Source organism: Rhinopithecus roxellana, chromosome 1 (genome assembly GCF_007565055.1).
Source record: "Rhinopithecus roxellana isolate Shanxi Qingling chromosome 1, ASM756505v1, whole genome shotgun sequence".
In the NCBI taxonomy this organism is placed as follows: Eukaryota; Metazoa; Chordata; class Mammalia; order Primates; family Cercopithecidae; genus Rhinopithecus; species Rhinopithecus roxellana.
In genome coordinates, this window is record NC_044549.1 from 116,609,224 (window position 1) to 116,633,060 (window position 23,837).

General features: G+C 36.6%; 1 protein-coding gene across 4 annotated transcripts in view; it reads left to right on the forward strand.

Moving 5' to 3' along the window:
• The window catches only part of PLD1 (phospholipase D1), a 223,365-nt gene that overhangs the window by 188,559 nt on the left and 10,969 nt on the right, over positions 1-23,837 (forward strand). For all 4 annotated transcript variants that reach the window (XM_030929431.1, XM_030929418.1, XM_030929427.1 and 1 more), the window contains 2 exons: positions 11,345-11,479; positions 19,800-19,953. In XM_030929431.1, the coding sequence (XP_030785291.1) occupies positions 11,345-11,479; positions 19,800-19,953 (289 nt within the window). The remainder of the gene's footprint in view (positions 1-11,344; positions 11,480-19,799; positions 19,954-23,837) is intronic.

The window sequence follows — 23,837 nt, forward strand, 5'->3', positions numbered from 1 at the left end:
CACATGTATTCACCACTCACTCACACCCAGAGCAATTTCATTCATGGTAAGTGCTCTATGTAAGTGTATCATTTTTGGTCTCTTATACCATGATTTTACCATGCCTTTTCTATGCTTAGATTCACAAATACTTGTCATTAAGTTGCAGTTGCCTACAGTATTCAGTACAGGTCTGTAGCCTAGGAGCAATAAGCTATACCATATAGCCTGGGTATGTAGTAGACTATATGATTTGTGTAGTAGGTTTGTGTGATTAAACTTTATGATGTTCAAACAATGACAAAATCACCCAATGACACATTTTTCAGAATGTATCCCCATCATTAAGCAATGCATTACTATACTTCCCAACACATTCTATGAGTCCAGTATTATCCTGATACCAAAACCATAGTCATTATAATAAAAGAAAGGGCCAGGTGTGGTGGCTAACACCTGTAATCCCAGCACTTTGGGAGGCCGAGGCAGGAGGATCACAAAGTCAAGAGGTCGAGACCACCCTGGCCAACATGGTGAAACCCCATCTGTATTAAAAATACAAAAATTAGCTGGGTGTGGTGGCCTGCAACTGTAGTCCCAGCTACTCGGGAGGCTGAGGCACGAGAATCGCTTGAACCCGGGAGGCAGAGCTTGCAGTGAGCCGAGATCGCGCCATTGCACTCCAGCCTGGCGACAGAATGAGACTCCATCTCGAAAAGAAAGCCACAGATCAATCAGATCAATATTCCTTGTGAATGTACACACAGAATTCCTCAGTGAAATACTACTAAACTGAATCCAGCAGTATAAAAAGGATTATACATCATGACCAAATGGGATTTTTCCCAGGAATGCCTGGTTGGTTTTAACATCTGAAAATCAATCAATGTAATGCACTGTGTTAATAGAACAAAGGACAAAAACCACAAATAATCATCTCATTAGACACAGAAAAATTATTTGGCAAAATAATTAAAACAAAACAAAAAAACCTCAACAAACTAGGAATACATGGGAACTTCCTCAGCCATATAAATGGTATTTGTAGATGTCATATATAAGCTGACATCATACGTAATGGTGAAATACTGAAAGTTTTCTCCTCTATGATCAGTGACGAGATGAGAAAGTTCACTCTTGTCAACACTGTACTGGAGGTTTTAGTCACAACAATTGAGCAAGACAAATACATTTTTTAAAGGGAAAGGAACAGGAAGAATAAAACTACCTCTTTTTATAGAGGACATGATCTTGTATGCGGGAAATTCAAAGGAATTGACACATACTATTACAGATAATAAATTAGTCTAGCAATGTTTCAAGATACAAGATGAGTATTCAAAAATCAATTCACTTTTATACTCTAGCAATTAATAAACTGAAAATGAAATTAAGAAAACAATTCGATTTAAAATAGTATCAAAAGAATTAAATATTTAGCAATAAATTTAATAAAGGCAGTGGAAGATATGCTGAAAATAATAAAATATTGAAAGAGATTAAGGAAGATCTAAATAAATAAGAAGATACTCTGTGTTAATGGATTGAAAGACTTGGCATTGTTAAGATGGCAGTACTCTCCAAATTTTTCTATACATTCAACACAATCCCTATCAAAATCCCAACTACCTTTTTGCAAAAAATTGACAAATCCTAAAGTTCATTTGAAATTTCAAGGCATTTAGCATTGCCAAAACTATCTTGAATAGAACAAATTGGAGGTGTCACATACGTGATTTCAAAACTTGCAGCAAACCCACAATAATAGTGTGACTTACAGATCAACTGAATAGAGTTGAGAATCTAAAAATAGTTCTTATGATTATGGTCAATTAAATTTCAGCAAGATGGTGCCAAAACAATTCAATGGAGAAAGAATAGTCTTTTCAACAAATGGTGCTGGAAAAACTAGATATCCACGTGCAAAAAAACAAAACAAGTTGAACCCCTACCTCATATCATATACAGAAATTAACTCAAAAGGGATCAAAGGCCTGAATTAAAAACGAAAACTATACATTTCCCAGAAGAAAATAATAGGCACAAATCATTGTGACAATGGCTTCTTGGATTTTACACCGAAAGCACAAGCAAACATATAAAAATAGATAATTTGGATTTCATCAAACATGAAAGCTCGGAAGCCTTTGTGCTCCAATGAACATTATCAAGGAAGTGAAGTGAAAACACCCCACAGAATGGGAGAAAACTGTTTGCAAATCATATATATAAGGAACTAGTGTACAGAATGTATAAAGAATTCTTACAATTCAATAATAAAAATAAAAATAACTCAAAAAATAAAAAATGGGCCAAGGATCTAAACAGGTGTTTTTCCAAGTAGATATTCAAATGGCTGATAAGTACATGAAAGAAAACTCAATATCACTAATCACTAGAAATTCAACTCAAACCCGCAATACAACCTCACACCTTCACATTCACTAGGATGGCAATAATAATAATAATAAAGTATTGGCAAGGATGTGTAAATAGTGGAACCTTAACACATTACTGTTGGGAATGAAAAATGGTACTGCTTCTTTGGAAAGCCGGTTTGGCAGTTCCGCAACAGTTAAATGTAATTACCCTATAACCCAGCAGTTCTACTCCTTAACATTTACTCAGATATTAAAAACAAATGTCCACACAAAAATTTGTACACGAATGTTTATAGCAGCATTATTCAGAAAGCCAAATGTCCATTAATTGATGAATGTAGCAACAAAATGGGGTGTATCCATACAGTGCAGTATTATTTAGATGTAAAAAGGCTTGAACTGACACATGCTGCATCACAGATGAACCCTGAAGACCTTACGCTAAGTGAAAGAAGCCAGGCATCATTCTTAGCAAACTATCACAAGAACAGAAAACCAAATACCGCATGTTCTCACTCATAGGTGGGAACTGAACAATGACATCACTTGGACTCGGGAAGGGGAACATCACACACCGGGGCCTATCATGGGGAGCGGGGAGGGGGGAGGGATTGCACTGGGAGTTATACCTGATATAAATGATGAATTGATGGGTGCTGACGAGTTGATGGGTGCAGCACACCAACATGGCACAAGTATACATATGTAAAAAACCTGCACGTTATGCACATGTACCCTAGAACTTAAAGTATAATAAAAAAATAAATTAAAAAAAAAAGGCCACATATTGTCTGGTTTCATTTTTATAAATGTCTTCAATAGGCAAATCCATAGAGCCAGTTAGTAGAATAATAGGGTGTAGGGGAGAGTGGAATGGGGTGTAATTGTTAATGAGTATAGGGTTTTTTGGGGGGGGTGATAAAAATGTCTTAAACTTAGGTAGTGGTGATGGTTGTACAGCCTTGGGAATGTACTACTTATAAAACATACTGATTTGTACACTTTAAAGAAGAGAATTTTATAGTATAAAATTTACAAATTGTAAGAATTTTTAAATGATTTAGAAACTTTAAATACAAATTTAAAACATTGACAAATTAAAAATAGTGACAAGTTTTAATACATGTATAGAATTTCAAAATATACATATATACATATACTGGTGTTGTGTGTTCAGCAATTTTTCACTGATGGTCTGCTCAACCTACAAAACTTTTGAAAACAACTTTAGACAAAAGGTATGTACATCACCAATAACGAATACTTCCAAAAGTTGTATCTCATTGTATGTAGGACAGAGATTTGCTGGAGTATTATCTCTGTCTCTGTTTTCTAAAGGCCTAAAATGAAGATGATAGTGAATGAGTAAATTTATAAAAGATATATTGATAAAGTAAAATCGGGAAAATCATTCAGCGCTGGCAGTGGCTTGTAAAAAAGCACAGGTGAGGATATAAGAGAAGAAACAAAAAATCAAAACAAGCCTATTATGTTTTCAACAGTAAAAATGTCCTGGGCTTATTATAAGGTATTTCCTTTGGCTCTAGACCCTTTTCCTGCCTTTGCCTATTCAAGGGTACAAATTGGATTTTAACACAAGAAGTAATTTCAGTGCTAAGCCTGTTTGTAAAAAGATTTCCAAGTACCTTGGGAACAGTCAAAAACAAGGCATCTCAGTGGGAAAAATGTTCATATGCTAGACAAAGAGAAAAGATTAATTACATAATGCCTGTTTCTAAAGTATAAGGTTGTATTGTTGGCTTTGTTTTTGCATATGTAGTGGGTTTTAAATACATGAACTAGCTAATCTCTAATTGGATAGAGAAATATAGTTCTCTACTGTTTTAATTATTTAGAATAACAAAACTGCTGCTATGAATATGTTAACATTCCTGAAAAGAAAACCAGCAGCTATTAGTATGTAATTATCTGATACACCAGTCTTCAGAGATTTAATGTTTAATTTAAAGCATTTCTTTATCGTTTTTATAATTTTTGTTAATTTCGCTATTTTAGCAGCCAATTTAGTATAATTTAAGGGCCAGAAGTTTTCAATCAGGATTAGATATGTACATATACCAAGTGCTACCAGTTTTTAAGTAACAAAAGCCTGTAACAATTCTTGATGTCCTTTCACGAAATTTCCTTATAAATATCGAGTCTATTGTATTGAATTTCTCTTCCTTTTTTTTTTTTTTTTTTAATTATACTTTAAGTTCTGGGGTACATGTGCAGAACATGCAGTTTTGTTACATAGGTATACACGTGTCGTGGTGGTTTGCTACACCCATCAACCCATCACCTACATTAGGTATTTCTCCTAATGTTATCCCTCCCCTAGCCTCCCATTCCCCTGACAGGCCCTGGTGTGTGTGATGCACACACCAATGTTCACAACAGGTATGTCCTGGGATCTGAATAAATCTCCAGGTCCTCAGATACCTCCATGACATTATATAATCTGGGACTCTTTCTTATACTTGTTTATGTATTTCTTCACATTAATGCTTGTATATGCTCCTGGTTTGCTCATATTTTCTTCAAAAAGCATATGTCTCTCTGGTATATCCTCAGAACATAAATTAACATCACCAACCTTTGTACCTATTACTGTTGAGCCAGTTTTTTTCACAGAATAAAGTACTGGCTGAAATATTTTCTCTATTTGTTTTTTCTTCTTTCCATATAGAGTTCATGGTGAATATATTCACATCATAAATGGATGTCTCCATAGCATTTGGCAGGCCACGCTCGCATTTGTCCACTTTCTGGCTAGGAACCATTATCTTTCTTTTAGATCATGTTACTGGTACCAACTGTTAGCTCTCTTCCCAAGGCCATTTTTCACAAAGAAATAAAGATTTAATTACTTCATAAGAATTACTGCATAGTCAAGGATGAGTGGGAAGTAGGTATGGACTGTGGGCTGACAGGCTGTCTTACTAAGTGATGTTTTGCTGATGCTTTCTAGGCCTACTTTGACATGGCACATGATGTGCTTTAGAAAATTACAACTATGCCATGTCCTAAACCTTCAAGCTGCTGACAGCTAGTCAGTATCATTAATCTTAAAAAAAAATTAATTTTGAAATAATTTCAAATTTATAGAACAACTTCCAGGACTGCCATATATCCTTCATCCTAATTTCCCAGATGTTGTAATCATTTTACTTTCTTTGCTTTATCTTTTAACAGAAAGATACATTGATATATAGATGTTGGGATTTTTTTTTTTTTTTTACTCTGAGTCGTTTTGGAATAAGTTGCAGCCATGATACCAATTTCCCCCTAAATATGTATGTGTGTTTCTGAGAAAACAAGGACATTCTCTTAAGCAAGTATAGTTCAATTATCAAAATAAATGAACATTGATATAATACTGTTATCAGTTTATAGAACTTATTGAAATGTTGCCGGTTGTCTTAGGAATGTTCTTCATAGCAAAAGAGGGAAGAAGGCTTTTTCCTAGGCTAGAATTCAGTTCACAATCACTTGTGACATTAAGTTGTCATGTGTCTTTATTTTTCTTTAATCTGAAATTATCTTTCAATCATTTTGATGGGGGGGGGTGGTAGAGCTTTCATGATCTTGGTGTTTTTGAAGAGTACAGGCCAGTTGCTCTGTAGATTGTCCCTCAATTTGGGTACATCTGTTGTTTTCTCGTGATTAGATTTAAGTTACGCTTTTTTGGAGCAGTATCACAGAAGTGAGGTTGTGTTCTTACTGTAACATAGCAGGAACAACCTTACTGGTTATATTAACTTTGATCACTTAGTGAAGGTGGTGTCTGCCAGTATTCTCCACTATTTTCCCCTTCATAATTAATAGTATTTTGTAGGAAAATACTTTAGGTGTATATAAATATCCTGCTTCTTATCAACCATTGACCTCCTGGTTTTAGCATGCGTTAATCATTCTCTGAACCAATTATCGTGAGTTACCAAATGCTGACTTTCTGATTCCATCATTTTTTTCTATATTTATTAGTTTCTTTTAAATTAATTAGTTGGAATTTTACTGTAAGGGAAGTTTTCCCTTTTTCTCCATTTATGTACTTATATTAGTATGAATTTACAGCTTCTTTTATTCAATGAGTTAAGATCTTGGAGTTCAGCTTGCCCAGGTTTGGCCAATGAGGGCCTTTTAAAGGTGGCTTGATGTTTTTTGAACATGTCCCCAATAATCGTCTTCTTTAACTGGCACAACAAGGTGTCCCAGACTCATATATTCCCAACACTAGCCCTACAATCAGCCATTTCTCCAAGGAACCTAGGTTTTTTTAGTGAAAAATTGTATTTATAAAGCAAAATCTGGGTGCTAGATGTGATCATTGCTACTAGAATATCACTACTTTGGGCCTCTGTACACACACACAAACCTGTTCTGTCTCTTTCTTGTAGTATGGATACCTCCAATTCCAATCCCACAACATAGGATTCCTTCTAGTCATCCCTCTCTTTATGTTTATACCTCCTTTCTTTCACAGTGAGAAACACAGCTCCCTAATCCACAGCATATTTATGTATTTCCTCAACCTTACAATACACAGAAAATAATTTTGGGATTGCTGGCCCATACCACTGTGAAAAATGAATCTACTTACTAGAGTTTAACACTTGCTTACAGTGTTTTTTGCCTTTAGCCTAAGGGTGTACACTCAAATGTCTGTGATCAAAAGTAGTTGGATTATGTTGTTAACTTCATTTGCTTGGATTATGTTATTAACTTCATTTGGTTTGGTTCATTTGCTTTGGTTTATATTACATTTCAGGGTTTTTTTTAAATCTCTCTTATTTTTTTTGAATGCATGAGCTATGCTTCCAATAGCCAGAGCTATACAAAAAGTATATTTAGATAAATGCCATTCCTCTATACTTTCAGTTTCTACCCCAACCTTTTATCTTTTTCACCCTGTACTCACCCATCCCCTATTGGTAACCGGTTTCATCAGTTTCTAGGTTAATCTTGTGTTTCTTCTTGGAAAAATGCTCAGATAAGTGTATATTTTCTTATTTCTCCAGATCTCTTTCACAAAAAAATATACTGCATATTCTCTTGTTCACCTTTTCTTTTCCATTTAACAGAATATCCTGGAAATCACTCCATATTAATTCACAGAGATCTTCATTTCTTTTTAACACTGCATAGTCTTCCATATGTGGATTTGCCATAGTTTATTCAATCACTTTGTTATGAATGAGCAGTTAGATTAATTTCAACAACAATTATATGCTTCTAATAGAACTATATACAATGGGTAACTGTATATATTAATATATATACATATATACTCTTATTTGTTGGAGGTATATATTTAGAGTAAATTTCTAGAGTGGGATTGCTGGGTCAGGAGGTAAACACATAGGTAGCTTTGTTAGATATTGCTAAATGACCCTTCAAAAAATTTGTACAAATTTGCATTTTTATCACCAGTATATGAGAGAGTCTGGCTTCAACCCATTTTCACTAACAGAATATGTTGTCCTACTTTTATTTTTTGCTGGTCTTATTAGATAAGAAATGGTTTCTCAATGTCATTTTTATTTGCATTTCTATCATTATGAGTCAACATGGATATCTTTTCAAATGTACCTTTTGTGTGTGTGAATTGTCTATTCATGTCTTTTGCCCATTTTTCTATTAAGATTTTGATTTTCTTTTCCCTTCAATTATTTGTAGTTCTTTATATGTTAGGATTATCACCTCTTTATCTGTGACATATACCGCAAATGCTTTCTCCTAATTTGTCTTCTGCCTTTTGTTTTTTGCTGGTGGTGTTTTGTGTTGTTATTTTTTTAATGTAACCAATTTACCAATCTTTTCTTTTGTTTTTTCTTTTTTCTTTTTCTTTTTTTTGCCTTTGGATACATACAAAGTCTTTCCTACATTTGAGGTATAGAAGAATTCACGCTTGCTTTCTTCTATCACTTGTCTGGTTTCATTTGCTTACATTTTTATCTCTGATCCATTTGGAGTTTATTCTTGATAAAAATTTTGGAGTTTTATCTTTTTCAGGTGGCTATGGAACTGTACTAGCACCTTTTATTTGAAAGTCCTCGTCCTTATCATTTGAGCTGTTTCCTTTATCATATACAAAATTTCCTTATGTATTTGCATCTCTTTTTGGACTTTCTATCCCATTCACTGGTTTATCTGTCTATTTATCTGCTAGATCTACATTCTTTTAATTATACAGACTTTATAGTATGTGTTAATATCTGATAGGGCTAATGACTCATAGCTTTTCTCTTCTGTTTTTCTCAATTTATTCTTGCATGTTTATTTTTCCCATACAAACTACAGGTTATCTAACTCCATGAAAACTTGTTGATATTTTTTCCATTACAATACATTATATTACATTACATTAATGTGATCTCATGTAATGTAATGAGATCACATTAAAGTTATAAATAACCTGGGAAGAGTTGACATCTTTATAATGGTGAATTGTTCTATCCCAGAACAAGAGCAATCTTTCCATTTGTTCAAGTCTACTCTTGTGTCTTGATAGTGTTTTAACTTTTTCTTTATAAAATTTTTGCACACGAACCATTAAGTTTATCTCTTTTATTTTCTTTGTTGTCATTCTAAATGGGGCTTTGTCTGTGATTATATTCTCTAAATGGTTATTGTTTTGTGTGTATAAAGGCTGTTGATTTCTATATGTTAATTTATATCCTGTTATTATATTTAATATTTTTATTATTTGATATAATTTTATTACTGATTCTTCAGTTATGTTTTCATAGTATCTGCAAGTGGGGATGACTTCACTTTTTATATGATTTCTCTTACACAACTGTATTGGCTGATACTTCCAAGGCAATGCTAAATAGTATTGAAATTATTATACACACATATACATATAAATGTATAATACATATATTATATATTTTTTCAGCATGTTAAGAAAGTATTCATCATTTCCTACTTTCTTCATTGCTTTTATCAGGAGTGGATACTGAATTGTGTCAAAAGCTTTCCAGCATCTGTTAAGATAATTATTTTTCTCCCTAGATTGGTCAATTTAATGTCTAATAATGGATTTCCTTATATTGAGCAGACTTGCATCCTGGAATACATCTCACTTGGTCATGGTGTATTATTTTCTTAGTGTATACTAATCTTAAATAATTATCAAAGCTCTATGGCAGTGTCATTCAAAAACAATATCCCCTAGGGAACTTACTGAATTGATTTCTGCTGAATCAGAATTCTGGGAATAGTCGCAGGAATCTGCTTTTAACAAGTTCCATAGAGGTGGTCTTCATGCACTCTGAGAACCACTGGTCTACTACATTGTTCAATGTGAATTTTAATGGAAATTACTGTAAAAAAAATACTTACTTTAGCAAAGGACTTGCTCCATGATTCCTTTGAAAAGCTGCTTTGTATCTTAAACTTATAAATTCTAGATCATGATCCAGCTGTAGGAGAGTAGATGATACAGAGAAATTAAAAGGTAAAATATTTTTTAGTTTCAGCTGGCACCTGAATATTCATTTATCCACTCACACATTTATTCAGCTTTTTTTTTTTTTTAGCACTGTGAATGGATGAGAATACCAAGATGTGTAAGATCCAGTTCCTGTATAACAGTAGAATAAATTGAGGATTACATAAATATTTGTAAGATACTAGGCATTATGTTAGAAATGTTATCCAGGAATTTTATAGGCCTGAGGGGCTTAAAAAAGAAAATGGATCAGAAAATACTTTAAAAAGGAGGCGATTCTTCAGATGAAGCATCTTCCCAATATAACATTAACAAATAGGGGAATAAATTGATTGCAAAAATCTCATTTACATGAAACTTTTTAGAAATGCGTCTCTTACACACGATGCACTAGTATACCAACATTTCAACTCTCATCAAACACAGCTATACAACATCACTCATATGTATATGAGGGGAAAGCTATCTCTAAATGCAGGCATCTCTGTACGTAACCTATGAATGGATTCCTTTCCAAGATACCCAAACTTAATAGAAACACTGAATAGTATCAGTAGCAAAATAGAAACCCATCAGTAATAAATGGAAACTTCAGTAAATGGGAGATGAGCTGCCACCTTTCTATTAGTATGCTTCGAATTCTCTTAAAGACAAAAAAAAGTATGCTCTCTTGATATTAGAATTTGTGATGGTTTGGTTCCACTCCATTTATTCTTGGTATCAGACTTTGCTTATCCAAGACAACTGCTGTGTGGGAGAAAGACCGTAAAATCCTGTGACTAACACTCACACCAGGGGTCATGATTATGAGCTGGCTTAGTATGGAATGCATTTCTTCTCATCATGTGAATGGCCCCCACGTGATGAGATGGAGGGCAATAGTTTAAAGTACAAACCTGGTGCTGCTTGCTCTGAAGAAAATTCTAAGTCTAATGTAGTAAGGATTCTTCTATTTCCTAATTTTAATGATCTAAAGGGAGGAGTGGTTTTTCATTGCCAATATTTTTATTTACCCAGAGTCTGCAGAATTTAACTGATGCTTCATGCTGAATGTGCTACAAATGATGTAGCATCAGGTGGTTTGGCACACACCTTGCATCTGATTCAAACTGCAGCAAATGTCAAGCAGGATAGAAGCAAATGTCACACTGAAGTCTTGGTTAATCTATTCTGGCTCAGCATTCACCATTACTCTTCAGTTGTTAACTCATCAAATCATTGAAATAAAATGTTCATATTCAAATAGCTTTTTGGATTGCCTTAGCAAAGGGAAGACAGAAAACACTTCAATTAAAAAAAAAAAAAAATATATATATATATATATATATGGCCATTCAGATTGACAATATGAAATTCAGATACCAAAAATAAATCCTGGATGAATTCTGAAATAGAAAAAATATACATATAATATACAATCTATTCTGAACAATCTAAGTAGTATGTTTTGAGAAACAATAAGATTTAATGTGTATTTATTGAGATTGGTCACATTAATTTTAATAATTTCTTTTTAAATTTGCAGTTGGCAATCAGTGGATAAATTACATATCATTCTGTGGTCTTAGAACACATGCAGAGCTGGAAGGAAACCTAGTCACCGAGCTTATCTATGTCCACAGCAAGTTGTTAATTGCTGATGATAACACTGTTATTATTGGTAAGTACAGTATATGGTCTATTATTGTATTCCTTGCCAGTTGACTTACCCCATGCAAAAATGTTTGCTGCTGTTCCTCCTAAGCTTCCTTTGCACTTGAAAGAGACAGTAACACCATATCTAAAACATTTCTGAAGCTATCCTTTTCTCTTATGTCCTTTCTAACCCATCTGTTGAAATTGTTATAGATACGGAATAGGTGTATATATTCGTGGGGTACATACGACGTTTTGATACAGTCATACAATGTGTAACAGTCACATCAGGGTAATTGCGGTACCCATCACTTCAAGCATTTATCATCTCTTTGTGGACTGAACTATTTTTATTTATGAAGAATCAGAGGTACAGAGCAATTAAAGGGACTTCGTGAAAATTGCAGCATCCAGGGGCAGCTGTTTAACCCAGCAGTCCAATAATGTGCCAGATTTCACTAATTCTTTATTACCCCTTATTTTTTTTAATTTTTAAAGCTATTTTTGAGATGGGAGTCTCGCTGTGTTTCCCAGGCTGGTCTCAAATGATTCTTCTACCTCAGCCTCCCGTGTGCTGGGATTACCGGCCTGAGCCACCACACCCGGCTATCCCCTTATTTTTATTTCCAGTCCAAGTGCCCAGATTTCAGGGATTGGTGGGGGATAAATGAGGAGGGAAAGTGTATCTTAAGTGAGTACCTTGTGGTAATTCATATGTGTTTACACCACATCCACCTAACCATTACCACAGATCTGAAGTTGTACAAAAGTTGAAATCAGAAGGATGGTAAAGTATTGCTGCCTCTATGCATGCCATTATTTTTCCTAACATGTATGTTTTGCATGTCATTAATTAGGATGTAGAGCAGTCCAACTTTGTTGATGTGCGTGGGTGAAGTGGGTATTGTGTACTAATGATAGGATGTAGCCCTACACTAAGGTCTGCAGTCTTTTCTTGTCAAGGATACACAAAGGATTTTTCCAAAGGTCTCTTCCCACTGACAGATTCAGGAGAGTTACTCTCCTAAATAACTTGTACATTCTACCTAAATTAGATTAGCTTGATCAGAGAGGTAGATGTTCAGCTTCCTTCTTTTATACACACAGAAAGCTTCATTCTTCCATCATTGAATTATTTTGACTTCTAATATTAATATTGTATAAAATGCATATTGGAAGTCCAGGATGACAGAGTATAAATAACCAACGAGATAAATGAGGTAACCAGTGAGGGGCATGTTATTTAGGGAGATGATGTCTCCCACTAATGGGAATTCTGCTCATCTGTTTCAAATAAAATGTAGTTTATCAGCTTGAATAAGATACTTTCCTATTATTCAAGAAACTAAATGTCATGGAATATTTTGAAAATTTTGGACAATAAATGTGCTTTCTATTCGCCACTGAGAAAAGGAAAAATGTCTCATATCTGAGAGTAGTAAGACTGTCTTATCTGGAACATGATTTGAAGAGAAAAGAAACAGTTCTAAAGCCAGAAATGGTGTAAACCACAGTATGGTGAGATACATACACACACCACACACACACACACACACATACACACCACACACACACACACACACACACCACACACACACACATACACACACACACCACACACACACACACACACCACACACACACACATACACACACACACACCACACACACACACCACACACACACACACACATACACACACACACACACACATATTTGTATAGCACATTAAAAAATATTGTTCTTGGGCCGGGCGCGGTGGCTCAAGCCTGTAATCCCAGCACTTTGGGAGGCCGAGACGGGCGGATCACGAGGTCAGGAGATCGAGACCATCCTGGCTAATACGGTGAAACCCCGTCTCTACTAAAAAATACAAAAAACTAGCCGGGCGACGAGGCGGGCGCCTGTAGTCCCAGCTACTCGGGAGGCTGAGACAGGAGAATGGCGTGAACCCGGGAGGCGGAGCTTGCAGTGAGCTGAGATCTGGCCACTGCACTCCAGCCCGGGCGGCAGAGCAAGACTCCGTCTCAAAAAAAAAAAAAAAAAAAATATTGTTCTTTTATCTCCTGGTCTATAGGGATAAAAGCTCTTTAGGAGTTTATTTTTTTCCCCCACTTGCACTAATACACAAGATTTCATTTATTTCTCCTGAGCTCCTCTGACTTGCTCTTCAAAAGCAAACCTCAGAATACTTTTGAATTAAATTTGACAATGACAGTAAGAAATAAAAACTACTGATGTTTCCTGAAATGGAAAAATGAAAATAAACAAAGCCACATATTTCTTCACCAAGATTTCAGAAGCCTTGAAGTAAAAACTGACAGATGTAAATATTTTTTTGAAAGGTCATTTTGACTTTCAGCCTCGTTTACTTTACATGAAGTATAAATACAAATTAGTTTTCGGTAACAGAGCTAACAGTTAAATAAATTTGTTGAGGTTTTTAATTGACTTATTTTCTGGAAAAGTCTCTAAACCCTCAAAGACTCCAACTTATTTTGTTTAGCAATACTTTATCAATTTTGCACACAATTCTTACACATTCTCTTGAAATTGAGGACGTGGCCCTGGGAGTCTAAAGAGGTCTTACTTGCTAGTCCTTGGAGGCTGGATTCCTTTTTTCCTTCCCCAACTGCCTTAGAGAATCGATTTCTCCCAAGGAAAAAAATCCAAAGTTTCTTTTGTTCTTTTTATCTTGGTGGAAACTCAAGAATAAGCAGGTTTATTGTTACTGTTCTAACACATTCACCCTATTTAAGTTCCTAACACAGAAAACAGTATTTAAAATTCTCAGAGAGGAGTTTGAGAAGTTAGTTTGAGAATATTTTACAGGTGTTAAGCAAGTATTTAAACATCTAAAGGAGATTTAAGTAATGTATGATTAATTTTTCTTCCATAGCAAACTTATGCAAGAAAGATTGAGTAGCTGACATAAGAAAAATGACCGTTTATCTTCATTTTACTCCTCATGAAGAAATATTTGTTTTCACACACTGAAGATCGCTTTTGTGCATAGCTTTAATTGCCTGTGGCCCTGGGTAACCCTGCTGGTCATGAAATCTGTGACCAACTCCAGTTTTCTTACCCATCTTAATTTTAGCCTTTAACCAGACACACATTTATTTGGTTTCCTAAACAAAGCCAAGCTACCCTTCAAGTAAGTTTTAAGCCTATCCTGATGACTAAGTGAAATGGTTGTTTTTAATGTTCACTAACCTGCTGCAGAGCGCAATAGAGAGATGCGAAACGTGAATAAAACAACGCCACTGCCCTCCCAGAGATCACGGGCTGGAGGAGAGGCAGCTGCTCCTTCCATATGAGAACAGAAACACTAGAATGGACGTGGCCGAACCGGAACAAGAAGGTTCAGGGGCAATCAACAAGTATGAGTAGGAGGAGAAACCAAGTCGAGGTCATGAGTCTCAGGATTTAAAGGGCAGGCTTCACTGTGGCAGATGAGAGTCTGGAATTGAAGGGCTGCCCCAGTAAAGAGGAGGATATTCCCTCATGTCTGCTTTACTTTTAAATGGATCAAAACAAAAATATGAATTGACGATGGATACAGGGATGAAGTGGTATACCAATGCCTGGTTCTTATTTTTAGAAATTATAATCTAGTTGGTCTGGTTTGGGGCCAGGCATCTGGGTTTTTTTGGTTTGGTTTTTGGCATTGGTATTTTTTAAAAAGTTTCCTTGTTAGCCTTCCTAGATAATGTTCATGTGTGGTCAGAGCTAAGAACCTCTGACCTGGAGGCAAAGGAAATACAAGTAGGTAGAGAAGACAGAATCGCCCAGTGTGCTCAATAGAAGAACCAGTTTTCCTTTAAAACAAACTAAAACAGGGTAGAGTTGGTGCGTTCGTTTTCCATTACTGCTGTAACAAATGACCACAAACTTAGTAGCTTAAAACAATACAAATTTATTATCTGACACTTCAGTAGGTTAGGTTTAGTAGGTTTAGTCTTGTGAGTCCCATAGGACTAAAATCAGAGTGTGAGCAGGGCTGTTGCATTCTTTTAGGGGCCGTTAGGGAGAGTCCATTTCCTTGCATCTAGAGGCTGCCCACATTCCTTGACTCATGGCCCCTTCTTCCACCTTTAAAGTCAGCAACATTCTATCTCTGAAAAACCCCCAAAAGTCTCAACCCATTCTTCTGTAATCATAACTTAGTCTGATTCCCTTTCACTTTTACAGACCTTATGATTGTATTGGGTCCACCTGCATAATCCAGGCTACTCACCCTATTTTTAAAGTTAGCTGATTAGCAACCTTAATTCCATGTGCAGCCTTAGTTCCCCTTTGCCGTTGAACGTATATTCACACTTTTTGGAGATTTGAACATAGACATTTTGGAGAGCTGCTATTCTGCATACCACACAAGGATTCACAATTTCTGAGTGAGACACACAAAACAAGTACAAACCACAAAGGAAAGGAAAGATAAATCCAACTGCATTAAAATTCAGAAATTTCTTCATTAAAAGTACTGTAAAGAGAATAAAAAGATAAACCACAAACTGAAATAAGATATTTGCAACCCATTTAATATACAGAGCACATAAAAAACTCCTATAAATCAATAAGAAAAAACAAATGTCCAAAGAAAAATGGGCAAAGCAATTGTATAGGAACTTCACCAATAAAAAAACATACCCAAGCCTCATAAGCATACGAAAAAATGTTCCTTCTCATTAACATGAGACAAATAAGAGTTTTTAAAAATACCAGACTGGCAAACATTTAAAAGTTGGGCAATTTGAGTATTGGCATGGCTGTGGAGCAATACAGACTCCCCTCCACGACTACTGGGAGTATAAGTTGGAAAACATTCTGGCGTTACCTAGTAAAGTCATACACCCTGCAGCTTAGCAACCCACGCCTACATACAGAGCCTAGGAAACTCACACATGTCTGTACCAAGAAACAAATGCACAACTATGTACAGCAGAATTGTGCATCACAGCAAAACTCTGGAAGCAACCCAAACATCCATCAGTAGCAGAATAAATAAAGAAATCCCTAGTATGTTCATTCAAGGAAAAGAAATGCATTACAATTATGTACAGATAAATCTCAAAGATGTAATACTGAATGGAAGAAGCAAATCTCAAAGGACTATCTACTATATGATTCCATTTATATAAATTTAAAACAAGTCAGAAATAAACTCTTCCTTTTGTTGTTTAGGAAAACATTCAGAGCATGATGAATACAAAATTAAACATCAAGTCTTCCTCTTGGGGAGGGAAGAGTATGCATGGGAAGGTGCACAAAGCCTTCTGGGATGTGGTAATATTGTTTTTGGCCTGGGTAATAAATTCAGTGATGATTATTTTATCATTGCTTAAGTTTTACACACATGTTTTCATATAGCCTTTTGTATTTTGCCGTATTTCACAATTTTTAGACTGTTTTCTAATAGCAGACTCAGAATAGGTCATATAAACAAGGATGTTTATAGAGTGAAAGATGAAAACTCCCCTTATTTTCTTCTCTGTCTTCACTGAAAAGCACCTGCTATTGTTAACAGTTCAGTGTGTATCTTTCTAGATCTCTTGTTCTGTCTTCTTCCTCATATGTTATATAAAAATAGGGTAATACTACAACTGTTGTTCTGAATTTGATTTTCAGAATACAGGAACGAATGGAGGAAGCGTTTACATCCATCATAGCTTATTATATCTAATTTATTCATTCATCTAAAATTTTCTCGTTTCTTTCTTCACATGCCTATTAAATAGTAGCCAACACACTTATTTAATGTGGTGAAGAGTCAGTGCTCTGGGTAACTCCATTTTGGCCCTTAAAATACAAGAACCACACCCTCTGTCTAATAATTCCAGCTCAGAACGCTGGGAATGTGTTCCTCCCCGCGGGAGTGTGGGGGCCCACCGTGGTGGGAGAGGAATGGGGGCGGGTGGGAGAGTGTGTGTGTGGAGGGAGCTCTCCAGGCTGGCTCCCATCCCGGGTTCTCCTGACCCTAAACAAAGCAGTGATGTCAGTTCAGTCCAGCAGTCCCCGCCTGACAGCGGCCTCTGCTGGCTCCAGGGGCACGGTGAAAGTCCTAAAGTAGCACTATGGGTTCCTACAGTTCACACATGGGGCGATTAAACCAGAGAGGAGGCTTCTTTAAACAAATGCTACGTTCCATCAAATGGTCAGTTCCTATGGCAGCGTTCTCCGGTGCAGATATTACAGAGTTAACAAGGATCTGATGATAATGCCAGTAATAATTAACATTTGTAGAGCAGCTTATAAATCATTAAGTGCTTTCACATGGTCTTACTTAATTCCCACAACAACCTTACAAGGTCTATATTTTTCTCTGAATTTATGAAAGATTATGTTAAAGCTGAGAAAGATTAAGTGAATTGCCCAAATTAATGTTGGGTCAACTGTCAAGCTCAAAGATATAACTGCAAATTTTATAGCGTAACCACGATGTAAGTATATGTATAAAGGATGATTTGTTGCTAACAAAACAAAGTGTTTCAAAGGTTCCCACTTTTCAGCACTCCAGTAGCATTCTCACATTTCTGTAGGGTGCTCAATCCTTTCTCTGTTACCCAGGGCACCATGGGGCACCACTCACATCCATAGTCATCATAGCTTTATGTATTAACTACATGACAATATTCTGGCAAAAGGCAGTAAAGTCTCTTCAGGAAAGGGCAGCTTGTCTCATTCATCTCACCATTTGAGCTCTGGCAGGGCTGCTGTCACCTTATAGCTCTGGCTGCTCCAGTGAGAGGGCCTCCGGGATGCCTGTCCAACCTGACCCTTCTGCTCCACGTCTGAAGAAGCAGTGGAGTTGTTGCAGCTAGAGCAAGAGGAACAAGAATAGTCAGTTAGGCCCTTTCTGTAGTTTGTAGGACACCTCAAGGATTCAAACATGTGAATCTGCAGAGATTAATGCAAAAAAAAAAAAATGTGATGAGGTTCCTGAATACACAGCAGAGGACTGCAGAAAGTACAGGGTGAACTAATAGCAAAATATTTGCCCTTCACATGTGAAAGTCAACGTTCTCAGCTCATCTGGATTTAAAAATAAAATGGATTCCTCAAATGAACAAGGTATTGAGCTAATAAAGAGAATTAATAATTTTAAAAAATAGAATGGAGGAAAACTGATACAGAAGCTATTGGCATGCTACACAAGTGAGGGAGGCAAGAAAGCAGATAGCCCAAAGCCACAAAAGGCAATCTGTATTTGAGATTATACTCTATTGATTACGAAGGTACTCTTGAGTTTTGACATTCACAGTTATGTGACTATGAGTTAAAGTCTGCAGAGAGCCTGATTCTTAACTCCAAAAGCAAAGCCATCTTTCCTACTGAACTGGTAGGCATGCCTTTTTCCAAGTGCTTGATGATTATATCAGTTAGAATCTTTTGTGCCACAAGGTAGAAAACTCAACTAGAAAAAACAAAAAAAGAAAAAACTCAACTAGAAGTATGTGAAACAATAAGGAACAATGTACAAAATAAATTATTTCACATAACAGAAGGTAAGAATATTCAAAGGTTGGCTAACTGAATGACTTAAAGACCCAGAATCTTTCTTCTTTTTTAATTTTTGTTTTTATGTTTGTTTAGAGATGAAGTCTTGCTCTTTTGCCCAGGCTGAAGTGCAGTGGTGCATTTATAGCCCACTGCAGACTTCAATTCCTAGACCCAAGCAATCCTCCTGCCTCAGCATTCCGAGAAGCTGGGACTACAGACACGTGTCACTCAGGCACTGACCACACTCAGCTAATTTTTAGAAATTTTTTGTAGGGATCAGGTCTCGCTATGTTGTCCAGGCTGGTCTCAAACTCCTGGCTTTAAGTGATCCTCCTTCTTTGGCCTCTCAAAGCGCTGGGATTTCAGACATGAGCCACCATGCCTGGCTTTTTTTTCTGCTTAGCATTTTTTTTAAAGCTTTTTTGTTTGTTCTCTAGTGGTTGTAAAATGACTGCAGCAGCTCCTGGAATCATGTCTTGTTCCAACCCTTCAAGCCAAAATATCCAAAGGATGGAAGAGACAGAATCCATTTTTTGTGTGTTTATACAAAGGGGAAACTCTTTCTCAGAAGCTTTCCTTCGTGTCACATTGGCTAGCACCATGTCAAGAGCCCATTTCTAAGCCAGTCACTAATAAAAATAATAAAATTACCACGGCTGGCTTAGACTGATTAAGATTCACCCCTGGGTGAGGGAGGGCCCTACCTCCCTAAAAACACATCTTCCCTTGATAACCTGGACAAAATTACGGTTTTGTTAGCAAGGACCAATTGAGTGGGGAGGGCAACCAACAGTGTCTGCGAGGTCAGGAAGGTTGTTCAGCTTCGCTGTTTCTCCTTACAGGCTCTGCCAACATAAACGACCGGAGTATGCTGGGAAAGCGTGACAGTGAAATGGCTGTCATTGTGCAAGATACAGAAACTGTTCCTTCAGTAATGGATGGAGAAGAGTACCAAGCTGGCCGGTTTGCCCAAGGACTTCGGCTACAGTGCTTTAGGTCAGTCCGCCAAAGTATGTCTTTCTGATGCATTTCCACTGCAGCAGTGGACCCAGCCCTGAACTCTGGCCCTGAGCACACGGGTCATCCTAGGTTCTTCTTCGTCTAAAACAGTGTGTCCCAGAATATAGGATATGTACCACCAGTAGTGTGAGAAATGACTTTAGGTGGTACGTGAATAGTTTTTATTTTAATAGCTTTTTATTACTGTCACGTGCAGTAGAAAAAACTGCAGTGGTAGTGCACTTGCAGCTCATTGCATCCTTGAATTCCTAGGCTCAAGCAATCCTCCTGCCTCAGCATTCCGAGTAGCTGGGACTACAGGCATGCGTCACCACACCCAGCTAAGTTTTTAAAATTTTTGTAGATACCGTGTCTCACTATGTTGCCCAGGCTGGTCTCAAACTCCTGGCTTTAAGCGACCCTCTTGCCTTGGCCTCTCAAAGCACTGGGATTACAGACGTGAGCCAATTAAATACTAGTCCTTAACTGATTTAGGACTAGACCAGGTCAAACCCTCCAGCTTCCATTTAAGTTTTTAAAATCAAATTAATTCCAGTAATACAAGGATATAATAAAAATTATTGAAGGAGTATGCCAGTGACTGCTGGTGTAAAATTTAAATGTGGGAACTTCTGTTTTCAGGTTTAAAATGACTCCAGGTGTCAGACATCCCTGATCTTTGGCAAGAAGATGCTAATTTTAAACTAATCTGTGGTGAAGCAGAGAGTATACTGGGCTAGGAAACTGGACTCGTTTAGGCTGTGTGATCCTAAATAAGTCCATTCAATAAAGTGTTATTTAGAACTTTCTAGGGCTGGGCTGTAACTGTCCGCATCGCCTGTTGTCTATTCTCAACAGAGTGGTCCCTCTAGAGCCTTCTAGATCATGTTGCTTCTCTGGTCACTATTGTCCAATGGCTTCTTATCTCACAAGGAACAAGTAGTATAATCTCATCTCCTTTCACTCTTTCCCTTGCTCCCTACAGACACTCATTTCCCCACTGGCCGTGGAACACCCTAACTACTCTCCCAACTCTAGGCCTTTGCAGGAAGTCCACAGCTTTATGATTCTAGAACTATATTTTCCATGATGCAGTTTTGGTGCAGCCTGTATAGTGGGATGCAGCAGGTGGCCCCGATATACTTAAGGTCAGGGCTTTATGCTCTTCTGGGAAGGGCACTGCACCGCAGCCTGTTGTTTTCTTTGTATTAATGCTCCCTTTTGGAAACTGGCTCACTTGCAGATGGGCGCTCAGTGAGCACATAACTCCCTGCAAAGGCAGAGGCAACTTCCCTCATTCCTACTAGTCCAGACTTTGGCTTCCAAGACCAACATAAGCCTCAGTTGTAGAGACATTCATTCTGCTCTCTCTGTCCAAGTAGCTCAAAAAATCCATCCCTCAAAATCTGTCAATACCTTCTAACAATGTTTACTGCTGTCTTTATTGCCTTTGTTACTACTTGTTTTGCCAGTAAGAATATTTTCAAACCATTGATAATTCAATTAGCTTCTAATGTTAATTTGTTTTGTTTAGCAGAGGAGAATTTAAAAATTGGTACCCTGCCAATTAGCCCATTGATTGCCTACTGCAGCATATGTAGAAGACAAATACTTCCTTTTGTAAGCTGGAATGTATGTCATATCTTTTCAGTTCCGTGAGAACTTAAGAATTCTCTTTAAAGTCATGAGTTTCTTTATAACTTTTTAAATATATAATAATTATAGTAGGTAGAGGTTTTGGATTACAGCACATTTTTATGTACAAATTTGGCAAATACAGAAAACCAGTAAGAAAATTAAATTCATCTGTAATACTATTACCCTGTGCTAACAGTTTTAACATTTGATTTATGTCATTCTTTTTTGTTTATATAGATATTAATATACTGTATTCCTTTTTTAAAACAAAATTAGAATTTTGCAAGCTTACTTTTTTTATTATTTAAGCAATGTTTCACACATTTTCCATGTCATCGAGTATTCTTCTATAATATGTTAATGGCTACATTATATTTTATTGTATGTGTATGTCATAATTCCTTTAATCCCTCATTGTTTGGCAGATATTTTTGCTGATATAAAAAAATGGGTATGTTTGTAGATACCTTCTTGTTCACCTTCTTAATTGTCTTCTTTGATCTCTTCTTGTTATATCACTGACAATATTTTAGAGGGCTTATTCCTTCTATCTTGACTGAGTTTATTTAATCTTCACCAATTTGTTAGATTTCACATGGAATTTCACCATTTTAATTAACATTTTTTAGAGAAAAAATGTGTTTATTAGCTATGTATAATTTTTTTCATGAATTGCCTAGCTTATTTGTGTCCTTTGCCCATTATGCTGGAAGGCTTAACTTTCTTTTTTTTTATTATTTTTATACAATTAAGGAGTACAGGTACAGTTTTGTTACATGGATATATTGTGTAGGGGTGAAGTCTGGGCTTTTAGCGTAACTATCACTGAAATAGTGTACATTGTACCCATTAGGTAATTTCTCATCCTTCACTCCACCTCCTACCCTCCCACCTTTTGGAATCTCCAACGTCAGTTATACCACTCTGAATATCCACGTGTATGTACTGTTTAGCTCGCACTTATAAGTGAGAACATGCAGTATTTGACTTTCTGTTATTTCATTTAGGATAATGACTTCCAACTCCGTGCATGTTGCTACAAAATACATGATTTCTTTTATTTTTTTCACTCAGTTGCATAAAGTTTTGTTTTGTTTTGTTTTTGTTTTTGTTTTTGTTTTTGTTTTTAATACTTTAAGTTCTAGGGTACATGTGCACAACGTGACAACGTGCAGGTTTGTTATATATGTATACGTGTGCCATGTTGGTGTGCTGCACTCATTAACTCGTCATTTACATTAGGTATATCTCCTAATGCTATTCCTCCCCTGTCCCCCCTTCCCCCTCCCCACAATAGGCCCCAGTGTGTCATGTTCCCCTTCCTGTGTCCAAGCGATCTCATTGTTCATTTCCCACCTATGAGTGAGAACATGGGGTGTTTGGTTTTCTGTTCTTGCGATAGTTTGCTGAGAATGATGGTTTCCAGCTGCATCCATGTCCCTACAAAGGACACAAACTCATCCTTTTTTATGGCTGCATAGTATTCCATGGTGTATATGTGCCACATTTTCTTAATCCAGTCAGTCACTGATGGACATTTGGGTTGATTCCAAGTCTTTGCTATTGTGAATAGTGCCGCAATAAACATACGTGTGCATGTGTCTTTATAGCAGCATGATTTATAATCCTCTGGTTATATACCTAGTAATGGGATGGCTGGGTCAAATGGTATTTCTAGTTCTAGACCCTTGAGGAATTGCTACACTGTTTTCCACAATGGTTGAACTAGCTTACCGTCCCACCGACAGTGTAAAAGTGTTTCTATTTCTCCACATCCTCTCCAAATGATTGCCATTCTAACTGGTGTGAGATGGTATCTCATTGTGGTTTTGATTTGCATTTCTCTGATGGTGAGTGATGATGAGCATTTTTTCATGTGTCTTTTGGCTGTATGAATGTCTTCTTTTGAGAAATGTCTGTTCACATCCTTTGCCCACTTTTTGATGGAGTTGTTTGTTTTTTTCTTGTAAATTTGTTTGAGTTCCTTGTAGGTTCTGGATATTAGCCCTTTGTCAGATGAGTAGATTGCAAAAATTTTCTCCCATTTTGTAGGTTGCCTGTTCACTCTGATGGTAGTTTCTTTTGCTGTGCAGAAGCTCTTTAGTTTAATTAGATCCCATTTGTCAATTTTGTCTTTTGTTGCCATTGCTTTTGGTGTTTTAGACATGAAGTCCTTGCCCATGCCTATGTCCTGAATGGTATTCCCTAGGTTTTCTTCTAGGGTTTTTATGGTTTTAGGTCTA